This window comes from Crocuta crocuta, unplaced genomic scaffold, assembly GCF_008692635.1.
Source record: "Crocuta crocuta isolate KB4526 unplaced genomic scaffold, BGI_CrCroc_1.0 scaffold528, whole genome shotgun sequence".
NCBI classification, from domain to species: Eukaryota; Metazoa; Chordata; class Mammalia; order Carnivora; family Hyaenidae; genus Crocuta; species Crocuta crocuta.
This window is the reverse complement of record NW_027530010.1, coordinates 1732497-1745973: the sequence shown is the minus strand read 5'-3', so window position 1 is coordinate 1745973 and position 13477 is coordinate 1732497. Positions and strand designations below refer to the sequence as shown.

The window sequence follows — 13477 nt, the reverse complement described above, 5'->3', positions numbered from 1 at the left end:
AGGGGGGCGGTGCTGCCTCCCCCTCCCGCTTTGGGTTTCACAGACCTGCACAGGGGTGTCAGAGCTGGAAGGGACCCGGGGATCGTGTGGCCCCCATCCCCCATTTTGCTGCTGAGGAAAGTGAGGCGCAGACAACCTCGGGAGGTTCCTCGGGCAGCGTTCTGGGGGGTGGGCACGGCCGCCCACCTGCTGGCTCCGGGCTGACGCAGACATCACAGCGCCGCCCTGCTGGGGGGGCGGGGCGGGCAGCCACTTCTGCTCAGAGGTCTGCGTGCCTGTGCTTGTCAGAAGGCAGGGACCCCGTCTGTCCCCCTCCCCTGGAAAGTCCCCGACCGCTTCCCCAAGGACAGAGGAGGCCGGAGAGAGAAGGTCCGGGGTCAGCCTGGAGCGCTAGTGAGCGGTCACCGTGAGGGCCTGCGGCCGCGGAACACGGAAGGGCACGGCCTCTCTGCTCTCCAGTGGCCGCCACGGACAGCTTCCCGGCGCCGTGAGCAGGCCCACTGCTGTCCCCTGGGCTCGGCTGGCTGAGCTGGCTGAAAGGGGAGGACGCCGTGCCGTGTCCCTCACCCGGCTTGCTGGCAGCTCGGGTGCGAAACCTCGCCCGTGGGCTCCAGGCGCCTTCCCAGGGCAGCCAGTCGAAGGCAGAGATGCCTGGGTGCCCCTTAGGCGGTGCCAGCGTCACCTCAGGGTCTCTGGGGCATTGCCTCTCACCATCAGGCACTGGCTCTGCCCCTTGGGAGCCCTGGGCTGAGTGGGGGCAGAGCGTGGCCTCTGCACCAGGCCTCACCCTCGCCTTGACCTCTCCCTGGCGCTGGGTCCTTGCGGAGGACAGTACTGCCCGGTGGCCAGCAGGGGCCGCCCTTGTCCACGGCTCTGCCAAAGCACAGCCCCAAAGGCCGGCCGTGGGTGCAGGTGTGCGGGGCGTGTCCCTCCCCGGTGCCCGTCGCTCGCCACCAGGTACAGAGGGCAGCGGGGGTCCGTGTGTGTTTCAGGAACAAACTGCAGGCATCAGGATGCACGGGCCCCGAAGAACCCGCCTTTCTGCCGAGCGCAGAGGAACAGGATGTCTTCCAGGATCTGCAGCACCAAGGTGGCCGGCCCTCCCTCGCGGTACGGACAGCAGGCCCCGCGGAGGCCAGCGCCTCCCTGCCCCGCCCTGCCCCACCCCGTGCCAGCTGCCGGGTCTGTGTGCCCAGGCATCGCTCTGACTCCCTCTGCCCGAAGCTGTGTCTGTGGTCCGGACGCCCTCTGTCTGTCTGCCTCTCGGGGTCTGCGTGTCCTGTCCCCGCTCTTGGTGTCCTGCCTCTTTCTTAAGACTCTCTGTCCCCTCCTTTCTGTGTCTGAGCTCTGCGCTGATGTGGGCATCTCCGTGCCTCTCATTAAAAGGCCCCAGTTCCCCTGTGATAACTGCTTCTTTCTGTGGACGCACATTCCTCGGTTTTGGAGCCGAACTCATACTTTGTGGGAAGAAACTAAGACAGAGGTTCCCTCACAGGATAATCAGACAGTAACGGAGTGAGAGTCTGCCCGCCCTTCTGGCCTAAGGAAACATGTGGGGGGACTCAAGCCAGGACCTAGGGGCCCCGGAGGGGACACGGGGGCTTTAGGGGCACCCCTGGGCCTGCAACTCATGCTCTAGCTGGCCAGGGACGCCCAGCCAGCCTCCCCTGCCCAGCCCGCGGTTCGGGAGAGAGGTTGAGGGGAGGGGGCTGCGTGGGCCAGGCGGCAGCCCCCGCTGGGCCCATCTCACCCCGCCAGCCCCCTCCAGCCAGCGTCTCTGCTCCCCCCCCCAACCCAGCACGGTGGTGTGGCAGAAAGACCAGGGCTGGGGAGTCAGACCAACTCCCAGATCCTTCATTTACTGGCTGAACAATTTATTTCATCTCTCTGAAAACAGGATAATAAAAACTATTTTTAAAAGATTTATTTACTTATTTTGAGAAGGAGAGAGACAGAGAATGAGAGAGAGAAGAGAGAAAGCAGGGGAGGGGCAGAGAAAGAGAGGGAGAGAATCCTAAGCAGACTCTGCACTGTCAGTGTGGAGCCCGGAGTGGGAATCGAACTCATAAACCGTGAGATCACGACCTGAGTAGGACTTAAGAGTCAGACACTTAACCAGCTGAGCCACCCAGGCGCCCCTAAAAACTGTCTTTTAAAGTTGTGATTATTTTGGGGGGGAATGCTGTTACAGCGCCCAGTACTGAGCTGGCACACAGGCTGAGCGTGAGAAATCACGGTTTCTTCCCCGCTTCCCGCTGCCCTGTGAGGCGTTCCCTCCCCCTTTCTCTGCTGTGCTTTCTCCTTCCTGCCTTCCTGCTCTGCTTCCTCCCCTGTCTTCTAATCTTTAGGCACTCTCCTAAATCTCCCCCAGTCTACACGTCGGCCTGTTTGTTCCTCCCTCCAGAACAAGTGTGTATAAACTCCACCAAGGTCCACAGTCAAAAAAGTCCTGAGACTCGCCAGGCTGGCCCTCAGCGTGCAGACTTGACGGTGTATGAGCCGAGTCCAGAACTTCCTCTGTTTGGCCATCACAGAGCCGACAGTTTAAGATCCAGATGTCTTCTTTTTTTTTTTTTTTTTTCTGATGGACTCCATGCTCCGTGTGGGACTTGAACTCGCAACCCTGAGCTCAAGGGCTGTACCCCCACTAACTGAGCCAGCCAGGTGCCCCCAAGACTCAGGGGTCTCAAAAGGGACCTGTGCTGTTTGGCTTGCCAGAGTGGACACTACCCTCTACTGTGTCCTGTATTTTAGTTTTATTTAAAAAAATTTTTTTCATGTTTATTTTGCTTTTGTGAGAGACAGAGACAGAGCATGAGCAAGTGAGGGGCAGAAAGAGGGAGACACAGAATCTGAAGCAGCTCCAGGCTCTGAGCTGTCAGCACAGAGCCCGACGCGGGGCTCGAACCCACGAACCCTGAGATCATGACCTGAGCCGAAGTCGGGCGCTTAACCCACTGAGCCACCCAGGTGCCCCTTTATTTTTTAAAGTTTATCTATTTTTGAGAGAGACCGAGACAGCATGAGCGGGGGAGGGGCAGAGAGAGAGGGAGATAGAGAATCCCAAGCAGGCTCGAGGCTGTGAGGACAGAGCCCAACGTGGGGTTCAAACCCACGAACCATGAGATCATGACCTGAGCCGAAGTCGAGCGTTAACCGACTGAGCCACCCAGGTGCCCCCCCCACTTTGTTTTTGAAATATGTTTGAAATTGAATGTGCAATATCAGCTGCCCTTCTCAAGACCTAGTTTACACCACCAATGCCTGCAGCGACTCATCTGATCTTTCTCTCCTCTCCTACTTCCTTGCCTGTCCCACCCCCAGAGATAATCACTATCTTGAATTTTCTTTATCACTCATTTACATTTTTAATACAAATATATGCATTACCTAAGAACATGTTTTTTGTTGCTGAATTTAAAAACAATGATGATATATTGTACAAAATTGTCTATAAGTTACATGTTCATTGAACATTCTAATTTTTATCTGTGTCCTGCAGATGGTTAGAGCTCATGAATTGCCATTTCATTCTTCTGCTGATGAACGTTTAGATAATGCCCACTCTTTGCTATCATGAAGAGTGTCACTGTGAACATCCTTTTATCTATCTTCTGTGCACATTTGTAAGAATTTCTCCAGGGTGTAGACCCTGGAGTGGAGTTGTCAGGTCACAGAGTGCTGTCAATCTCACGAGATCATGGCAGACTGTTTCTACCTTCGTCAGCAGGAAATGAGAGTCCCTGTTGATCCAAATCACTTCCAACGTTTGGAGTCATCAGAATTTTTTTTTCAAAAATTTTTAATGTTTTATTTATTTCTGAGAGACAGAGAGGCAGCATGAGCAGGGAAGGGTCAGAGAGGGGGCAAGACAAAGAATCCGAAACAGGCTCCAGGCTATAAGCTAGCTGTCAGCACAGAGCCTGACATGGGGCTCGAACCCATAAACCGTGAGATCATGACCTGAGCCGAAGTCAGACGCTTAACCGACTGAGCCACCCAGGCGCCCTGGAGTCATCAGAATTCTTAATGGTGCCAGTCTACTGGTTGCAAATCTCTTTGCAGTATTAATTTGAATTATTTTTATTACAAATGCGATTGAGCTTCATTTCATACATAATAGGTCATTCATCTTTCCTCTTCTGTGAAATTCCTCTTCCTGTCTTTTGCCCAAGTCCATCATTTGTTGTTATATGTGTTGCAATGAACTTGTCACAAAATGGGGAAAAGTGGTTTGTCTTTTCCTTTTCCCGTAGCAACTTTACATAAACAGAATTTCTTAATTTTTATTTTTTTGTTTATTCATTTTTTAAACACTTTATTTTATTTTATTTNTCTATACCCAACACGGGGCTTGAACTTATAGGCCTGAGATCAAGAGTCACACATTCCACAGATCAAGACAGCCAGGCACCACTGACTTTGTTTTGTTTTGTTTTGTTTTTTAAAGATTATTTATTTATTTTGAGAGTGAAGGTGGGGGGCAGAGAGAGGGATACAGAGAGAATCCCAAGCAGGCTCCACACTGTCAGGGTAGAGCCCAATGCAGGGCTCAAACTCACAAACTGTGAGATCATGACCTGAGCCAAAATCAAGAGTCAGACACTTAACCAACTGACCAACCACCACCCAGGTGCTTCCCGCCCCAAATTTCTTAATTAGAAAAAAATTCTTGAGGCATAACATGTATGCAAAACATGCATTAAAACATGTTTAATAGGTGCCTGGGTGGCTTACTTGGTTAAGCTTCCGACTACAGCTCAGGTCATGATCTCACAGTTCATGGGTTGGAACCCTGCACCAAGCGCTCCACTCTCAGTGTAGGGTTCTCTTTGGATCCTCTCTCTCTCTCTCTGCTCTTCCCTTGCTCATACTCTCACTCTCTCTTTCTCTTTCTCAATAATAAATGAACATTTACAATGGATCTACAGAGTAATTTAGGAAAAGTGGACATTTGTACAATATTGCGTGTTCCTATCCATGAAAATAGTACACCTCTCCAATATCATTTTTTTCTGTGCAAATTTTGTGGATATAGATTTATTCTTAGGTATATTATACTTCTTTTGTCAAGTTTAAAAGTTTAGTCATTCTGGTGGGTGTCTTAGAGGTATCTTGTTTTTTTTAAAAATAGTTTTTATTGTTTTATTTTTGAGAAAGAAAGAGTGCAAGCAGGGAAGGGGCAGAGAGAGAGAGGGAGACACAGAATCCAAAGTAGGCTCCAAGCTGTCAGCACAGAGCCTGATGTGGGGCTTGAACCCACGAACCATGAGATCATGACCTGAGCCTAAGTTCGATGCTCAACCAACTGAGCCACCTAGGGGCCTCTCATTTTGGTTTTAATTTGCATGTCCCTGTTGAAAAAATTTGTTGGACTTTTTTTCATATTTTTTTAAGTTTATTTAGTTCAGAGAGAGAGAACAGGAGGGGCAGAAAGAGGAGAGAATCTCCAGGCTCCTTGCTGTCAGCACAGAGTCCAATGTGGGGCTCGAATTCATGAACAGTGAGATTATGCTGAGCTGAAATTGAGTTGGATGCTTAACAGACCAAGCTACCCAGGCACCACTCCTATTACTTTAAAAAATATATTTGTTTATTTATTTATTTTAAGTTTTTAAATGTTTTATTTATTTCTGAGAAAGAGAGAGATAGTGTGAGCAGGGGAGGGTCAGAGAGAGAGGGAGACACAGAATCTGAAGCAGGCTCCAGGCTCTGAGCTGTCAGCACAGAGCCTGATGAGGGGCTGGAACTCATGTGAGATCGTGACCTGAGTCGAAGTTGGATACTTAACTGANGAACCGCGAGATCTTGACCTAAGCGAAAGTCGGACGCCTAACCGACTAAGCCACCCAGGCGCCCCTAAAAACATTTTTAAACTAATCTCTCTACCCAGCCTGAGGTTCAGACTCAGCACGCCGAGATCCTGAGTCCCATGCTCTACTGACTGGGCCAGCCAGGGGCCCTGAGTTCTGGTTTATCTTTATTCTATCCTTCCTTGTATCCTTTCCAAGGATACAGGTTTGTTCTGTTGTTCTTTTTCCAATTTTCAAAGTTGGCACAGTTCAGTAATTTTCAGCTTAAACTTTTTTTTTTTCAAATAATCATTTTAAGGCCACAAATTACCCTTTAAATGCCACTTTGGCCATCTCCCACAAGTTTTGTTCTGTAGTTCAATAGTATTTTCATTAGCTATAGTATGTCATAAAATATCTTTAAATTTCCATCGTGATTTCTTTATTGTTTGTCCAGTAAGCCTATTTAGAAGAGTGTTTTAAATTTTCTAAATCTATAGAGATTATTTTAAAACGCAAAACATTTTTGAGACATAACAAATATACAGAAAAAATAAAACTTGCCTGTAGAATATAATGGACTGTTAGGAAGCAAATAGCCGTGGGGGCCCCAAGTTGTGCAGGAAACCCTAGAGCGTTACAACCTGCACGGGCCTCGTGCCCTCGGCGGCCGTAACCTTCGTTCTCCTGTCAGAGATGACCACTTTCTAGACTTTTTTCCTTTAAGATATTATTTTTAAGTAATCTCTGCACCAAATGTGGGGCTCGAACTCATGACCTCGAGATCAACAGTCCCACGCTCCACCGACTGAGCCAGCCAGGCGCCCCACTTTACTTTTGAGCTCGATTTTCCTAATAGATTTGCCACCGTCATATGCACCTCTAAACAATATTAGTTTTCCTTATTTTATTTGTTTATTTATTTTAATGCTTTATTTATTTCTAGGAGAGAGAGAGAGACAGCGTGAGCAGGGGAGGGTCAGAGAGAGAGGGAGTCACAGAATCTGAAACAGGCTCCAGGCTCTGAGCTGTCAGCACAGAGCCTGACGCGGGGCTCGAACCCAGGAACCGAACCGTGAGACCATGACCTGAGCCGAAGTCAGACGCTTAACCGACTGAGCCCCCCAGGCGCCCCTATTTATTTTATTTTTAAGTTTTCCTTATTTTAAACTTTATGAGAATATAACCATCCAGTATATACATTTTGTGTGTCTTGATTCTTTCACTCGATGTTATGTTCGTGAGATTCATCCATATTGTAGGGTGACCTGTGGCTTGTTCATTTTCATTTTCGATTAGTATTTTGATGTGTGAATACATCCCAGATCCCTCATCTGGTCCATTGTGGAAGGGGATTTCTGGTTTGTTTCCTATGTTCTCTATGATACAGATTATTTGAAATGTGTTAAAATCTGCCTTCTGGGGCGCCTGGGGGGCTCAGTCGGTTAAGCTTCTGACTTCGGCTCAGGTCATGATCTCACGGTTCGTGGGTTCGAGCCCCGCGTCGGGCTCTGTGCTGACAGCTCAGAGCCTGGAACCTGCTTCGGATTCTGAGTCTCCCCCTCTCTCTGCCCCTCCCCTGCTCATGCTCTGTCTCCTTCTCTCTCAAAAATAAATAAACACTAAAAAATAAAAAGTACTTTGCCTGTGGAGTGCTTCGCATAGGCTTGAGAAAAATATTTCTTTCCTAATGGTTGGGTGTTTGGTTCATGAATACTCCTCCTGCCTTTCGCCTTAAATCCAGGCTGTCTCTGTTGTTTCATTTCATTTTGTTTGTTTGTTTTTATTACCTGCCTGGCCTCCGTAGCTTGAGTCTGTCATCTCTGGAAAGCCTTCAGGGTAAATTTTTTCTCAGATATTTTCTGTATTGGGCTCGAACTGCAGCGGAGTGGTGAAAGCCAGACAGCAGGGGTAGCTTCCCAAGGGTTTCAGGGGGAAGCTTGCAGACGTGGGTGGTGCGGGTGGTGGACGGCCTGAGGCCTGAAGACAGGCCCTTTGTGGGGGAGTGGAGAGCTGGGGAGCCGGAGGGGTGAGGCCTGACTTTGAGTGAGGATTCTTGACGCGATTCTAGGACCAGAGCTGGTGCCATCCGTCCGCCGGCCCTTTGGACCCCTCGGCCCCTGGCATGCTGCCCAAGTCTGCGTCCATGAGTGGCATCAATTGCTGCTCTGATCCGGCTGGTGAGTGAAGGTGGGAGGCAGTGGAAGTCCCGCCCCCTCCCTGTCGCCGCCACCATCTCTCACCGCCCGCTGCCTGGGGTCTGGATGTCCTGGGTTCTGCTGAACCACACGCCCCTTGAAAACACCAAATGCCTTCATTCCGATGCGAGGTCTGATTTCAGGACTTTGGCATTCCGGGGCTCTCCTTCCNGGGCGTCGCAGGAGATGGAGGACAGTTACCTGCGATGTACCTTGTCCTCAAGATGAGGCACTGGAGGCGGTGTGAGAGACCTCTGCTGTCTCCATTCCGCAGAGACGGAGCTGAGGCTTCAGGCCCCAGCCCCCTGGGCACACAGTTCAGCGCCGCACTGCTCAGACCCCCGCCCCCACCCCCGGTCACATGCACCTGCAGCGTGGGAACCTGATCCAGGTGGAGGCGGTGGGGGAGGCGGCCCCGGGCGTCTTTGTCTGGCTTTAGCTGGACACTTGTCGTCTGCTTTTGTGTTGCAGGGAACTTATTACACCAGTTCTCTACCGACCTCAGCCGAAGGTGAGTCTGGGAGATCCAGAGCCCTTCGGAGGCCCCGACGGAAGAGGGGCAGTGGGACTGGGGTCCGTGGACCTTGGAGCTCCGAGGGCCCCTCTTTCTGAAACATCGCTCCCTTTACCATTTCCGATCCTAAGCCTCCGAGAGTCCCTCTCCCCGAGAAGCCCCCTCCCCTCATTCAGGGGCCGGGAGGGCCTCAGGGCTCCCAGTAGTCTCATGGGACAGTGAAGCGATTAGGCAAAGAAAAGGAGTCTCCAGACCCCAGGCTGGCGGACAGCGGACAGGGACAGCGACAGCGGAGAGGAGCCGCTTGCTGTTGTCAGTGCGGGAAGAGGGGTGGGCAGTCTCAGGGGAGAGCCGGTGCCCAGTGACCCCGTGGATCAGGCTCGGAGGTTCCGGCAGATAATTGACCAATGGGGAGTGGCTCAGAGGAGAGCCGGGCAGGGGCTGCGGAGCCCTGGCTGCAGGGCAGGGGCTGAGGCCCAGCTCTGGAGCCGCCGCGGGGGCGGGGGGGCCCAAGCACACAGAGCCAGCACCGCTCCTTTGGCTCCTGCTGCGGAAGCCTGGTCAGAGCGGCCGGGCCTCCCGGACGGTGCGGCTGACCGAGCTGGCCAGGGCCCTTTAAGATGCCAAGCTCTGATTTGTGACCCTGAAAATCTCTAGCTGACACATCCTGCTGGCTCTGGGTTTGGGATTAGCTCATGGGATGGGGCTGATGAAATCCCAGGAAATCCACTCCTTCTTGGCTTTGGGCCCAGAGGCCCTTTCCAAACTGCAGAGAGGGTCGCGCAGGGTGCTCTTGAGTTTTGAGCGGAACATGCCCCGCCGGAGAGGCCTCAGCCCGCATCTTCCGTCAGGAAGCAGTTAGGAGGAGGCCGGGCCTGAGTTAGGTGGGAAGGGGGAAGGGTCTGCATTTATCTGGGAGGAGCCCGGAGTTTTCCCCGCACACGGAGGTGCCTGGGCAGCGGCTTTCCACATCCGGGAGGAGGGGTGGGGCGAGGGGGCTTCTCTCCGTCCTTCCTCAGATCTCCCTTCTCCCCTCCTGGCCATGGCGCCTTCGGCCACCGTCTCTCTGGGAACATCTTGTTTTTCTTTTCCAGCTCAGGCTCCATCGCTTCACCTCTTCTTTTTCTTTCTGCAGCTGTAGCCAACTGGAAGGGGGCTCAGGTACCTCGGCGGGCTCCCCCCTGCGCCGGACCCTCAGTTTCCTCCTGGGCATGACCGGAAAGGCCAAGGTAGGAGTCGGCGGGGAAGCAGGAGGCCTGCCCCTCCCCCCCTCTGCACCCCACCTTCCACTCTGTCCCCGAGCTTCCCTGGAGACAGACATCCAGGGCAGTGGTTCAGGCTTGGAGGGGGCGCATGCCTTCTCTCCCAGACTCCCCCCTGCGTTCCGCAGGGGGCGGGGGGGGCCACCTTTCCTCTCCTCTCCTCTGCCCGCAGCTCGGCAGGCAGCTGGGGACAGCCGGGGGGAGGGGAAGAGGAGCCTAGCCCTACCTCTCTCCGGCCTCACGTGGCTGAGAGGTGGGCCGCACAGAGCGGAGCCACCGGGCAGGATACTGACGGTAATTACAGCAATACTTCTTCCTTCTTCGGAGAGTATCGGGGTTTGCAAAGTGCCTCTCCACTCGTAACTGCACGGGTGGCTGCAGCAGCTGGGGGAGGTGGGATCGGACCCCAGGCGGGGTGGCAACCGGGAAAGCACGTGGCTGTGGAAGCACACGCTCGCAGCCGGGTGTGCGAGGCCACGGCCAGTTCTGACCCCAGGAAGGTGAGCCATTGGGCCGGGTCCCTTGTCACCACGAACCCGGGAGCCTGCCTGTTGCTCCAGCCCCTTTCCACTTTCTTCACTTCCTGGTGGAAAGAGGCACCCCCGTTTCCTCCCAGGGGCTCCCCAAGTATGCATGTGCTTTCCGGACCGGGGGGCGCTGCTGAGCGTGGAGACACCCCGTGGAGAAAACCTCCCTCCTCCCCCAGGGGAGCGCAGGGTTCACACCCCGGGAAGTCTCTGGGTTCCTGGCGGCCTCACCCACGGGCCGGGCTTGCTCCCCGCCAGCCTTTGGCCTTCCTCCGGGTGCACAGGGGACGCAGAGGAGAACCCCGCTTGCTGGCACCTTCTCACGGGCCTGAGCGGGGAGTTTGAGGGGTTGGACCAGGCAGTGTGAGCAGGAGCAGCTGGGGGTGGGGAGGGCAGGGGGGCCACGAGCCCGCTTTTCTCCCACTGGGGACTTAGCTCTCCAGGGACCCGGGGCCTCTGGCCAGTGTCCCCAGGGGCTCTCAGCTCAGGGTAGGAGAGTGTGCCGGCAGAGCCGCCCTGTTCCCCCCACTCCCGCAGCGGGAATCGGCAGGGGGAGTCGGTGCTGCCTGGTGGGGGGGGCATCCCGATCCCCAGGGGCGTGTATTTGCCCACCCTCATCCCAAGTTCGATGACGGTAAAATAACCAGGTGACGGGGACTGTGGGCTGCATGGGACCCAGACAGGCAGCGAGAAAGTCAGGATCTGGCCAGATTCGCCCTTCCCGCCGGCGTCTCCGGTCCAGTGCTCTTCCAGCCTCACCAATGCCTGTGCCCGCCTCCCGAAGCCCCTTCCCCTCCTCCCAGCTCAGTCCTGGCCGGTCAGCGGGGGGGCGGGGCTGGAGAGAGGAAGTGGCTTATTCCTTCCTATTTGACCAGAGACACGGAGGTGGACAAAACACTTTTCCAGAGCCCATCCCATTTCATTCTCATACCACTCTGACAAAGATAAGTATTTTAATCTCCATTTTGTAGACAAGACAACGCAGAGGCTTAGGTACCTGCCCGAGATCCTAGCTACCAGGAGGGAGGGCTGTATTACAGACCCAGAGCTTTTTAAAAAGATTTTTATTTTATTTATTNATGACCTGAGCTGAAGTCGGATGCTCAACCGACTGAGCCACCCAGGCGCCCCTATTTTATTTTATATTAAATTTTTTTTAATGTTTATTTCTGAGAGAGAGACACAGAAGAGACAGAGCGTGAGGGGCAGAGACAGAGGGAGCCACACATTCCAAAACGGGCTCCAGGCTCTGAGCTGTCAGCGCTGAGCCTGATGCAGGCTCAAACCCACAAACTGGGAGATCATGACCTGAGCCGAAGTCAATGCTTAACCGACTGAGCCACCCCTAACGATTCTNGAACCGCGAGATCATGACCTAAGTGAAAGTCGGATGCTTAACCGACTAAGCCACCCAGGCGCCCCTAACGATTCTTATTTTAAAGTAATCTCTAGGGGCGCCTGGGGGCTCAGTCGGTTAAGCGTCCGACTTCAGCTCAGGTCATGATCTCATGGTTCGTGGGTTCGAGCCCCACGTCGGTCTCTATGCTGACAGCTCGGAGCCTGGAGCCTGCTTCAGATTCTGTGTCTCCCTCTCTCTCTGCCCCTCCCCACCTCAAGTTCTGTCTGTCTCTGTCTCAAAAAGAAATAAACATTAAAAAAATAATAAAGTAATCTCTCCACCAAACGTGGGGCTTGAGCTCACAATCCGGAGGTCAAGAGTTTCAGGCACTGGTGATGGCTACTTTCAGGTTCTGGCAGAGTTTAGGGTTCCCTTTTGTTTTGGGGTGCCTAAAATAATTTCTGAAAATAATGGGAAGTATCAGTGGATAGGAGTGGGGCGGGGATGCGACGCAAGGGTTTAGTTTTCGAAGTGTTCCTAGGGATGCAGAAGATGAAAATTAAGTCCAGCACAGGCCTAGCTCTCCAAGAGCCCAGCCGTTCCTCAAGGTAGACGGGTTTCCTGCACCCACTCGCAAGCCCCCTTCCTGGCCACCCGTCTCCTAAGTGCAAGAGGCGGACACTGGGCGAGGGGCAGGCTGGGATGCAGAGCTCACTGAGGATGGGGGTGCAGGCAGAAAAGGGCTGGAGCCTTAGGTCTGCTTCTTGCACAGACTTTCTGAGTCTGCGGCCGAGTTCCCTCAGGTCCTGGGATTCAGGGCCTGGCCTCATGGCTCCGCCCGCTGCGTGCCCACTGCACTGTGGCCCTTTAAGATTCCATCTTTAGCCTGTGTCTCTCCCACCCTAGGCCTGGGAGAAAAGTTCAGGTCCTGGCCCACCCCTGGTCCCTGGGCCCCCGGTGGGTGGAGCCATGCGGCCAAGGTTCTGGCTTCTGGTCGTCTGTTCTGTTTTTAAACTTAGTACATTCCTCAGCCCTGCCTGCTCACTGCTGGGCGGTTAAGTCTGGGGTTCCGGGCCTGGATTGCTGGTTTGGGGGAGTTCCTAGGGCCTTCCCGGAAGGTCTCCCCTGCAGGTGCAAGCCTGCAAGAACCAGCCTCCCTCCTGGCCCTGGGCAAGTCCTTTCTGCTTTCTAATCTCCGTGCAGCCTAAAATGGGTTTATCGCGTCTCCTATTTTCTGATCTTTGCGGGACCCGGATTCTTAACCAGTGGAATGGGTGAGGAAGGAGGTGACGAGGCGTTAGGCAGGAGGGAGGCTAGGGCAGCTGCGTGGAGGTGGTGCTGGGGGTGAGGAGCCCCACGGGCTCAGCCAGCGGTGAGGCAGCGGGGCCCAAAATAGTGGCAGAGGCTGAAATCCGCACCTAAGGGGAGTGGTGAGCCGGGCTGGAAAACCTCTGCGGCGCTGCCGCTGGTCCATCTGGGTTGGCGCTCCTCTCCCTGCCCCCCCCTCCCCCCGCACCTTTTGGGACCAGAATCAGGCAGGACCGTGCAAACACAGGGTGCTCTGCCCCAAGGCTCTGCAGAGAAATGCGAGAGCCTGAGAGGCAGAAATGAGCCGCAGCGTGAATGACTGTAGTCAGACTGGGGGAGGAAGTTTGCAGCAGCAGGAAACTCAGCAAAGGTGGTGGAGGCTGGCTGGGGCCGCGGCCGAGGGCCCCGAAAGAACGCCCCGCTGCACGCGGCCTCTTGTGCCGACCCTGGCCAGGCCCCGACTGCCCCCGGACCCGGGCGGGCCGCTGTCCAGTCTTTGGGCCCCGGCCTAACTGCCAACGGGAGGGAAGCGGGGTT

The 13477-nt window shown here is 54.3% G+C and overlaps 2 protein-coding genes across 2 annotated transcripts in view; both read left to right on the top strand.

The window, feature by feature from the left end:
• RIT1 (Ras like without CAAX 1) overlaps positions 1-13477 on the top strand; it is a 245244-nt gene that overhangs the window by 166650 nt on the left and 65117 nt on the right. The window lies entirely within an intron of this gene.
• The window catches only part of ARHGEF2 (Rho/Rac guanine nucleotide exchange factor 2), a 37458-nt gene that overhangs the window by 2057 nt on the left and 21924 nt on the right, over positions 1-13477 (top strand). Inside the window, exons 3-6 of the mRNA XM_077764063.1 lie at positions 993-1110; positions 7864-7972; positions 8462-8501; positions 9640-9733. Coding sequence (XP_077620189.1) covers positions 993-1110; positions 7864-7972; positions 8462-8501; positions 9640-9733 — 361 coding nt within the window. The remainder of the gene's footprint in view (positions 1-992; positions 1111-7863; positions 7973-8461; positions 8502-9639; positions 9734-13477) is intronic.